The sequence below is a fragment of the Quercus lobata genome, chromosome 5, assembly GCF_001633185.2.
Source record: "Quercus lobata isolate SW786 chromosome 5, ValleyOak3.0 Primary Assembly, whole genome shotgun sequence".
Lineage (NCBI taxonomy): Eukaryota > Viridiplantae > Streptophyta > Magnoliopsida > Fagales > Fagaceae > Quercus > Quercus lobata.
In genome coordinates this window covers 57,962,773-57,974,317 of record NC_044908.1, presented here as the reverse complement: position 1 = coordinate 57,974,317, position 11,545 = coordinate 57,962,773, and the positions used below count along the sequence as shown (strand labels likewise).

The 11,545-nt window shown below is 33.3% G+C and overlaps 1 protein-coding gene across 2 annotated transcripts; it reads left to right on the top strand.

Moving 5' to 3' along the window:
* The first annotated feature begins 1,438 nt into the window (after positions 1-1,438).
* Positions 1,439-11,545, top strand: LOC115991782 (katanin p60 ATPase-containing subunit A-like 2). 2 transcript variants are annotated; one of them, XM_031115699.1, is made up of 11 exons: positions 1,439-1,611; positions 2,442-2,579; positions 2,672-2,727; positions 4,055-4,120; positions 4,261-4,368; positions 4,462-4,528; positions 5,076-5,160; positions 6,765-6,928; positions 7,492-7,593; positions 8,318-8,540; positions 11,160-11,545. In XM_031115699.1, exons 1-11 carry the CDS (start codon positions 1,573-1,575, stop codon positions 11,291-11,293), a joined length of 1,182 nt encoding a protein of 393 aa, XP_030971559.1. In that variant the 5' UTR covers positions 1,439-1,572; the 3' UTR covers positions 11,294-11,545. The 2 variants fall into 2 exon arrangements, with proteins under 2 accessions (XP_030971559.1, XP_030971558.1); XM_031115698.1 differs by having other exon boundaries at positions 1,453-1,611; positions 2,415-2,579.

Below are 11,545 nucleotides of genomic sequence, written 5' to 3'. Positions count from 1 at the left end.
TCTTATCAACCTTTTATTTTATTTTTTTGGTTGAAGTTTACTGTGGTTGAAATTTTGTTTGTTTGATAAATACAAGAATGATTATGGATAATGGGTTTTTTATACCATGATTCTCATCTTTAGATTTTCAGGTCACTATAAATAATAAGGCCAGGTTCATGATTTTTTTTTTATTAATATTTTGAACATCCAAGTATCTATCATTTTTTAGGGTTATTTGTTATTTGTTTCATTTTGTTTTATTTATTTATTTATTATTATTCTTTTTTTTTTTCAGGGATTTTCCTTGAGGTTTTGAAGCACTTGATCAAACAATACTCTTGGTATTGTGTTTTTCTCAAAAAAATTTCTTGAATTTTATATTTACACTTTTTTTATAGGGTGAAATTCAGTGCCTCCTACCTCACTTTCAAAGAAAAAAAATTCAATTATTATGTAAATTTATCTACTTTTATTTTTTAATGTTTAGTAACTTGGGTTGTTCATAATTCTTAACTATTACATTGAGGTTACCACTTAAATATGCTTTCAATTATTATTTTTTTAATTATTGAATTCAAGATTTTTCATTTAAATATGCACTTGAGCTTTAATTATGCAAACTTCTTTTATATTTTTTTAGGAATATCCTTTTATATTAGTTTCATAGTTATCTACCATATTCCATTCAATTAATTTTGGACTTATATATGATTTTATTTATTTATAGAAAATTAATCTTGCACAATATGTATTCATTATATAATTTAAAGTAAAATATTACTTTGTATAAAAAAATAGAGTAAAAGACTACTTTATTTTTATTATCTATTTAATTTAAATTGAAATAAAATTTTTTTATTTCCATTAATTTACATATGATTTTTGATTAAGCCATGCATCGCACGGGCATAATACTAGTATATATATAAAGAGATTTTCACAACAAATTATAAAAAGTTAGTTATTATTGGTTCAAATTTGAACCTACCACTAAAATAACTTTTTTACCTTATTAATAACAACCTATAACTAACTATTACTTAAGATTTGTTGTGAAAGTGATAACAAATTATAATTGGTAAGTTTTTATAATTAAAATTACTTCTTTACCTACTAATATTAGTCAATAACAATCAACTACTTTAATATTGTTTCAAAAATATTGTGAAAATATATTTCACATAGCATTTCTATTTTTTTGGGTAAATTATTGATATACCATTTCTCAACAAAGAAGTGCTCGACTTAAATTAGCCGCAATAATTTTGCGTATCGGTTTTAATCCAGCAATAGTTATTTGACTTATTTCTAAACTCTAGAGTGTTCGCTGTTTGCTTCGTGCAAGGCAATATTTTTTTTTCTAAGCTGTTACGCGATCGGCACGTGCTTTCTTCTACGCCATGGGCTTTATTCTTCTTAAATATATATCTGCTGCGCTGTATTTCCAAGACAGTCTGAGAGAGTGAGAAAGAGAGAGAGAGAGAGAGAGAGAGAGAGAGAGAGCATTTTTTATTTTCATAAAGCTCTCTCAGCTTCTTTTTATTTTCTCGCAGATTCTCTTTCTCCTCTCGCAGATTCAATCAAGGCATAATGGCCGAAGATCCTTCACAAACTCGCTGGTCCTTTCTGGTACCAATCTCTCTCTCTCTCTCTCTCTCTCTCTCTCTCTCTTCTCTCTGTGTTTGTTTTGTTGAGAAAATTTGTGAGGTAAACGAAAGAAAATTTTGGAGATATATTGAATCTTAGATTTGACATTGTTTTGGAACTAGAAGCTTCACTCAACTGAGCTTACTACAATTATTGGCCATTTCGACTTAGACTTTTTTTTTTTGAAGATATTAAAATAATCGAATTGAACTGGTTTTTAAGTTTGTTTAAATTTTCTTTCTGTCATTTCTCAGCATCCAAACAGAAAAAATTAATCTCTTTTGTTTGTCTTGGAACAGATTTCATATTTGTTATGTTAACAAATGTTGGAGTAGATATTGATTAATCATGCTCATCAAAAATTGCAAATCTTGATCCAGCAGATTCAGAAATAATAATAATAATAATAATAATAATAATAATAATAATAAATCTAGTGAATAGAAATTTAGTGTGCGTGGTAAAGATGAAAAACTAAAATTATTTTACTATTCAGCTCATTTTTGCTATTATTTATGATCTCACGCACTTTTTGAGACTATTTATGTTTCCTATTATACTATTTTAATTAACTTTTATCTTTATTTACAGTAATTTCAGCAATAATTTTTTAGTTTCAGCAAAATAAACGGTATCCAAACACATACTAAGACATGTGCATTTATAAGAACTATTACGTGTATTTAATAATAATAATAATAATAATAATAATAATAATAATAAATCTAGTGAATAGAAAATTTACTGAGACGTGCATTTATAAGAACTATTATGTGCATTTATAGGATTTTAAAATGTTTTATGATGCCAAGTTTGGTAGAAAAAGGCTGCCGGAGTCGCAAGATGGCGAAATGGATAAACCTGCAAGTAATGGGGCTGAGACGTCAAATGGGAGCACACATGTGAAAAAAACTGCTGACTTGGCCATCTATGAACAGTTTCAGAACCAGGTAGCCGCTTGCATTTGATTTTATCCAATTGTGAATTTGTGATGGTATAGTTTATTCGGGAGCTTGATTGGCTTAATTTTGTTTGTTTTCAGAATCGGAGCTCGGTGCACACAAATGGAGTTTTGTCTGATGGAACCGAGTGGAGACCGTAAGATTCTTTGATTAATTACATTTTGTTGGCTGAATTTTGTTTTTATGTTTCTACTAGGGTATAATGCTATTGGTATAAGTTAGTAAAGAGTGAAAATTTTATCACCGTTAGTTGCTAAACTCTAAAGAAAGTTTTAAATGACTTAGTAATCAGAGTTTAATCTATCTGGTTTTGAATCTTGGTGCTCAAGTATTCCATTTCACAATGTAATTCTTGACACTAATCATGTTTTGTTGATAGTTGGACTCAAGTAGCTGGCTTTAATGAAAGGCTATAAATGTTGTGGAATGATCTATTTATTTTAGCCTAAAAAGATCGTTGATGTTGTGTGTTTTTGAGAATGAAAGAAGGAACTATGTTGTGCTTGAGTGTGTGCCTCATGTTTTTGAGTTATGCTAGAGACATTTTAGTCATTGTAGAGTAAGCCTTACCTAGCTGAGGTGCTTTTCTTCTTGAGGTCTCATCATGCGTGGAAACAATTATGTAAGCATTAGTGTGCTTGTGCCACTAATGAGAATTTGTAATCTACATACATGAGTAGGAGTTTAAGTTAAATTAGATTTCTTCCCAACTAACTATGGCTATGCAAATCCTCTTCCCAACTGACTATGGCTATGCAAATCCTTTCATACTATTGATATTTTATCTTGATCTTTTGTCTGGGTTTGGATTATTGTCGAGTTCTCATTTTGTAAGAATTTGACTAAGATTTTTGGTGTCGCCTATCAACCTTGCAGATGTTTCCTCCTTTCTCAGGGCTGGCACTTATATTGTGAAAATAACTGTTGTCTCGCAATGTTCAGCTTCATGAATATGTGTGTGTTATAATTTATTGGTTAAAATTGTCTGTCTGAAATGGATAAGTACTCTTTGTTATTAAAAGGGGAACCAGTCTTGGCCCTTCAAACCAACTACTTCTTGATCTCAACCTCCCCCAACTCTTGTGCCACTGTGCCAGACTGCCAGAGCTCTGCCCTCCTTACTGTGATGGTGCTAAAATAATTCAATGTGCCCTTTCATTGTTATTTTTCCTTGGTGATATTTATTACCTTGAAGATACTAACCAAGGGAAAGAAACACAGTAAATTGCATATGAATAGTCTACTAAGGCTGCAACATAGGGTACTGATGAAAAAGAAAAAAAAGAAGAGGAGACTGCAACATAGGGTGATTGTCACATTACTCCAAAAAAATAATAATAATACACAAAATTCATTTTATATTTTTAGTTACATCAACTGGAGTTTCTGTTTCTGACCATTTAATAACATGGAATTATGAATTCTTGGAGAACCTGCTGACTTTTTTATGTTCACCTTTTCAGCCAGAAGTCTCTGCTTCCTGCATTTGAATCTACAGAAATGCGTAATTTGGCTGAAAGTTTAAGTAGGTAATTGCTAGTATGAAAGTCTCTGAGGGGATAACTGTTACTATTTTGCATCTTTACCATCTGGGTGGCCAAGGATTTTGCAGTTTAAGTTAAGAAATGTTATTTATATCAACTTGTTTTGTTGCTTTACATCTGTGCAGAGATATCATCCGTGGGAATCCAGATGTTAAGTGGGAGAGCATAAAGGGGTTAGAGAATGCCAAACGTTTACTTAAGGAGGCAGTTGTCATGCCGATAAAATATCCCAAGTAGGTCTTGTTCATGAACACATTGTGGACCATAATGTCTCAGCAAGTTAATTACATTGCTGAAGTTCTGCTGATCTTTCCCAATTTTCCTAGGTACTTTACTGGTCTTCTAACACCATGGAAAGGCATTCTTCTTTTTGGCCCTTCAGGGACAGGAAAGGTTTGTAAATTTTGTATTCCATTTATTTTATGTTAATTTTTTGTGTTATTCTCTACTCTGTGCTTTCATGATATTCCTATTAATTCCCCTACCCTATAAAGCACTGTTACTCAGAGTTCTTAGCCATTATAATGTTTCAGTGAATTAATAGTTTTCTTTGTACTTCAATAATTGATTTTCCAACTTTCCATTGCAATGTGGGAGATGGGGATAAAAAAATTATTATATATATATATATAAATATAAAATTAGCAATTTCAAAGAAATAGCAGGGTATAGTGCTATTTGGGACCAAGGGACCATCATATGGGAAACTTTAAAGGTCATATGTTAGACGAACAGTCAGGAATTTTCATTGCGGTCCTCCATGCAACAGAAGACGCTGTCAGAAAGCTGAATCAAATATTTTTATATTCTTCTTGTAATCTTGTCCTGTGAGATACTGAGTAAATGTGTGAGGAAATGGTTTGAATCTCTAATGTTTGATCTTTCTATCTTAATGATTGATATTTTAGAAGTTAAATAAATTATCATATCTTGTTTGCAGACAATGCTTGCGAAGGCTGTTGCAACAGAGTGCAACACCACATTTTTCAATATTTCAGCATCTTCTGTTGTCAGCAAATGGCGTGGTATGTCAGTATCAAACATGTATTTTTTTTTTTTGGTGGGGGCTTATGTTGGAACTTGGTTTGATTCTTTTTCTGCTCATAGTTCCTTGAAGTGAAAATGTGGAAAAAAAAAAAAAAAAAAAAAATCTCTAATCGCTACTAGTTCAAAGAGATAGCAATATTATATCAAAATCACTTCCAAATGGGCCAGTCTTCCAGGCAACTAGATCAAAGAAATTCTTTGCCAAAATTTTTTTAAACCTGACCAATCAAAAACATTTATTAATTCTGAATAATAATCCGATTACACCCTTAACCTCTCTTTTATATCATATAAGCCCTAATTAAAATTAAATTCTAACCTTTAAGAATATAATAAAATCTAAGCCATCTAAAATAACCCAAATAAAAGGACATAAAAAGACACGAAAACCCCTAAATGAAACTCTTCTACATTGCCGCAGTACAGTAGCATGAGCAGTATTGCTACAGTGACATGAATGGTACTGGTATAGGTGCTGTGAGCAATACCCTATGAAGTACTTTTTGCTATTAATTTTGCTGCTTCTGCATCAATTTTGTTTAGTCATGCTACTCTCAAACTGAATGAAGTACTGATGGTGAAAGCATGAGTCAACACACAGGCCTAAGTGCAAGTGCACTAGTAAAGCACAATTTTAATGTAGTAGATTTGAAAACAATTATTAATTGATAATATGGCAATCAAGTGATCAATGAATGATACAATGTTCAAATATAGCATTTTATATGGTTTTCAAACATAGCATTTTGTTCAAAAGTCAGAATGTTATAGAGGAAGCTGTTTGAGAGGATTAGGATAGAATAGCAGAAAAGAATACATGTGGCCAATTCTTGATGATTTGTAGCATATTCCAAAGTTTTGGGAATATGGCTTTGTTGTTGTTTCCTGGAGAAGGTAGCAATGTCACACATGCACTGAATAGGGTCCTGATCAATTGTCATGGTGGCATGTATAGTTGATGGATACTGATGTAGAGTAGGGAAGCTGGCATATTAAGGCAGGATCAGTTGTCAAGGTGGAGTAGGGGGCAGTGCATGGTCATACATGAACTGAATAGGGTCCTGATCCAACTGAGAATTAAAAATATATTTCTCTAGAGGGCTGGAGAACTGCTACTATGGTGCATTTGCACTGGTAAAATATTGTTTATAATTGTATATTTTATTTGCACTGGTAAAATCCAAATAAAATATACAGTCCTTTTCTTTGTGTGATGGTATATTATTAAGCTTATTAATTCATACTAATTATGTTATGTTGCAAAAATTCTCTCTTTTTTCTCGCTTTATATCAACTTTCAAGTAAGGTGTCCTCAATTAAAAATGGTTGTAGTCTAAAATTGCCCCACTTATTGTGTATTAAAGTGGTGCAACCTCATCATAAAGATGTGGTGCCCTTCATTGTTGATTTCTCCCATTCTTAATTTTTTTTTCTTACTCTACTGATTTTAGGAGAAGGGGAAAAAGGGCTTATAAAAAAAGGGGAAAAAAGGACAAACTTATAGTATTTGATGTGCATTTTTCTTTATGAAAACTTAAGTCATGTAGCGGTTGAATGGAGATTTGCTTATATGACATTACAGGTGACTCAGAGAAGTTAGTTAAGGTGTTATTTGAGCTTGCTAGGCACCATGCCCCATCAACCATATTTCTTGATGAGATTGATGCTATCATTAGTGAACGTGGTGGCGAAGGACGTAGCGAGCATGAAGCAAGTAGGCGTTTGAAAACTGAGCTACTCATACAGGTGATGTTTGTTTCTTAGAGGTGCATGGCCTTACGTGTAACTGTGGAGTGTGGACACGTACATTCATACATATATTTTTGACTATTAAACATTAAAGAGTAAGACAGTTTATACAACTTTCAGAAGGATGTTGGATGATTTATCTTCTTGTGTCCAACAGCACCCTCTTCATTTGTTCATTGCATTTCTGTTAAAGAGCATTATTTTATCAAAAAACGATTTTTTTTAGCCAACTTTATCCTAGTAACTCAATTATTACAATTGAATACTAGCATTATTGTAGTGTCAAAGTACTAGTATGCATGTCTGATACAAGCAGCAGCAGCCCCACTTTGGTCTTATTTGTTTGGAGGTAGTTCTGTCTTGTATCAACATCCATGTCACTGTGTTCATCTCTCTTCATGATTGGCATTGTCAGCTGCCATTTATGAAATTCCATGCATCAAATAAATCATATTGTTGATTCAGTTATAATCTACAATAGTACACTAGAGTACAGAGTTGCAATCTTAAATGATTTTAGCTTTACTTTCTCAAAATTGATCATTTTGATTAGATTTCAGATGGATGGTTTAACACGGACAGATGAACTGGTTTTTGTTTTGGCGGCAACAAATCTCCCTTGGGAACTTGATGCAGCCATGCTCCGGCGTCTTGAGAAGCGAGTATCCTTTTGATAAGTCTGTCCAGTTATATGCAATGATAAAAAAGGATTAGGCTAAAAGGTTATGGTTTGCTAGTGGCTATCTAGGTAATTTTGGTTATTGCATTGAGCTAATTTTATTATAGAAGAGCCTTGATTGGTGCATATTATCATAGTATTGGTGGTCACTCTAAATATACGTGGCAACTATTAGCAGAGAGTTGCATTACAAAATACTTAAGCTGTTTACCAACTTAAAAACATTGGATTCTGGATCTAAGATGAGTTGGGAATTAATTGACTGCTGATTAATATAATTTGAGATTTAGTGTTGCTATGAAAAAAAAAAAAAAAAAAAAAAAAAAAAAAAAAAAAAAAAACTATATGGTTTTACATTGCCACACCAAGTTATTTTAATCATTGGCTCCTACTTCCAGCGTTGATTATAATTATGCTTAACTCAATTATGGTATAAAGTGTGCTGGACTTGGTCTACAGTACCCATTTCTTCTTGACTCTTATTCTAATTGTTGTTTAGGCAATGGTGCTTGGACCAAATGACATCTTCAACCAAATATGGAGTGGAGATGGAGATCATTGGTGTAGTTTCCTATGAGAACAAACTATATATTTAATATTTTCAGTCTAATGGTTATATTATAGGTGATAAATGAACAGAGCTAGCAACTAAAGTCCAGGATATCTTTTATTAATCAAATGAGTCTCCTTTGACAATGATAAATAAGATACTAGTGCCTCTTCCAGAGCCAGAAGCAAGAAGATCCATCCTTGAGGAGCTCCTGCCATCACAGCCTGATGAGGAGAAGCTTCCTTATGATCTCTTGGTTGAAAGGACAGAAGGTTTTTCAGGTTCAGATATTCGGTTACTGTGCAAAGAGGCTGCCATGCAACCTCTTAGACGTGTAATGGCGCTCCTTGAAGAGAGACAGGAAGTGGTGCCTGAGGATGGTATGTGCCTCCAATAATTTATGCAGTTTATAAATTTACAAAAATGCCTGATATAAGGAGTTGAGGATGAGTTACATAAATTTCTTATGATATTGTTTTTTTAAACTTTCTTTTACGTATTTCCTTTTATTCCCTCCTATTTGTGCAGTAGTATTTTACTGTCCCTCCTATTTGTGTATGATAACCGTTAATTCAACACCAAAAATTGTTCAACGCTTTCTTGTCCATTGTGTTGTTATAATTGATTAAATCTATTATTTCTTTAAGTTATCAATTCCAAACGTGTAGAAGTTTCAAACCATTACTTCTGTGATTTTAAAACTCAAATTTGCTAGTAACTGTCATTCCTTTTAAACCCTATAGTTTAGTAGTGATTTCAATTGAGCCTGGACTGTTACAAAAATCCCCTTCCATCCATGTTCTAAAAAGAAAAAGATAAAAAGAGGGAAATCCTCCCCATGTATGCAAGAAGTGTACTTGGGAAACTACAAACATTGAGATCCACTAGAAAGAACACTAATTCCAAGCATACACAAGGGGGCATCACAGCCTGCTGCTGCCCAAAACTTGTTGCTCAGCCCATTAGCAGAGCCACATTTGGCTCTGGGAGGGCTATCACACAACAACACCACCACCCCCCCCCCCCCCCCCCCCCAAAAAAAAAATAAAAAAAAGAGAAAAGTGCTGCCCCCCCTAAAAAGAAGGGGGGGGGGGGGTTGGAGGGGAGACTGGCTAGCCAGTGGTTCTAAAAACAGTTTTTAACAAAAACAAACTTTCCTCGTTTCTGACAAGGAGAAAAAAAGAAGTAATGCTATAGTAGTGTTCTTCCTTTTTATCTTTTCTTATCTTGTCCAGTGGCTTGGTGAGTTTTGCTTAAAAAAAGAGTTTTTAATATAAACAATTTCCTCTTTGCTCATTTTAACTTTAAATCATTTGTGGCTTGAGGACTTGACTGGGGCCATTAGAATTTTCTTTTATTTGCTTTGACTTATGAATATAAGTTGGACATATAGGTGTATAATATATGGAATAGTATACATATATATTTTATTTTATTTTGGAACTAAGACTTTTGTTTTAAGTTTCCAGTTATTTTTAAATACTTGATTGGGGCTCAAAATGTTAAATTCATTAAGATTTCTTAAAGAAATAGCTGAACATGGGAGATTTAATGTTACAATATATTCAGTGTGATTTTTTTGGCACATATCTATGGCAAATGAGGAAACTTGTGTATACTCATTAAGGTTTATGAAGATGATAAATTATCTTACGAATTATTATTAAAAATTATAAGAGTAAGTTATGATTTGCTATAATATTAGAAAATTATAATTTATATTCTTTATATAAATGCATCACTTGGCCTTCTGTTGGAATTTTCCACAGGCACCCAAGGCCTGCTAAGTTCTGGTGGCTGGAGCAGTTGGGCAGTGTGTATTTTTGCATCTTTTAGGGTTAGGCTGTTACTGATGTTTAGTCCATTTATTTGTTGCTAAACAGTGGAGAGATTGAAATCTGGAGCATTATTGACATGAGTTTGAAGAAATTAGAAGTTCGATTAAATAGACAGGGACATGAAATGCCATATAATTGGAGTATTGTAGTTGCAATTGATATGGCAGAGATCTATTGAAAAGTTGATGGGGTGTGAGTATGATCTTGTGGAATGGCAACTTAGTTGCTGAATTGTAGTGTGTATTAATGGAGATTTTGATCGAGAATGGGTCTGAATTGGATGCTTTCTCTACTGATCGACACATTGAGTTATGTGGAGGTGCTAGGCTTATTTGTGCGATAGTGAGGAACGTTGGTTGTTATGTGCTGTAATTGCTGTTTTTGTGGGCCATCTTCGTCAGCAGGCAGTCCTGTTCCATGTAGATACCAGGTATGAACAGGTTGATTTAGTTGTTAACAAAGATAATAATGATTTGAAGAATTGGCAATCATGTGTATGGCTATGACCATCTTGAGTTTGTGTTGCTTCTGGAGGCGGTGGTGTTTATGATTGTGAGGTTGTGTGGTTGGAAGGCTCTAGGTCATGATTGGGCCTAGATTTGTGTCGTCTTGCTGGAGTTAATGATGGTGTGTGGCCGGTTTGGACAATTTTTGAAGATGGAGATGGCTTTTGGATGGAGGCAAACTGAGTTTTAGTCTTTTAGATATCAACTGACCAGTTGTGGTGGGTTGAAGTTCTTCCGGCAATTTTGGGATTTTGGGTGGCAGATGGTGACAGTTTGGGAGTTGAGTTGGATAGTTTGGCTATTTATTTATTTTTATTAGGCATCACAAACATGTTGTTTCAAGTTATGAGGGTCAAATTTTATTGTGTTATGAGGCTTTGTAAAACATGGTCACTTTAGGCACGTGACATTAAGTAAAAAATAGATGGAAATGGGTTTTTGAAACGGCTGATAAACTCTAAAATTGTAAATGGAACATTTTACGCTTTGAGATTCAATTTAAAACCGCCCTTAAAACTATAAGATTTAAAATGTGGTTCGCCTTTTAAAAAAATGGAACATTTTTATCATTGGTTTTGTTCTACCTGCAACTTTGGTGTCTATAAATATTTTTTGAACATAATCTTGAGCTGAATGATCAATTTTTGACTTGCAGATTTACCAAAGGTCGGGCCAATCAGACATGAAGATATAGAGATAGCTCTAAAGAACACTCGACCATCTGCTCATTTGCATGCTCACCGTTACGAAAAGTTCAATACCGATTATGGTAGTCAAATTCTCCAATGAAGGCACACAAATTGTGAAATGTACCTGTCCAAGTTTAATTGGTTTATCAGGTTGTTAGCATTTCTTTAACTACCATAATTTTCAAGCAGCGTATTTATTGAGAACAAAGTAGAATGCCTAATTATCAGCTGTTTCAAGTGCTTCGACTTTGCAAATAGCTCAATTATTTGTCTTCTCTTTAGCAGTATTTATATTTCAGTGAGCTGGTTTGACTGGATCTGAAAGAAAAAAGAATAATTTTCTGTTTGCACC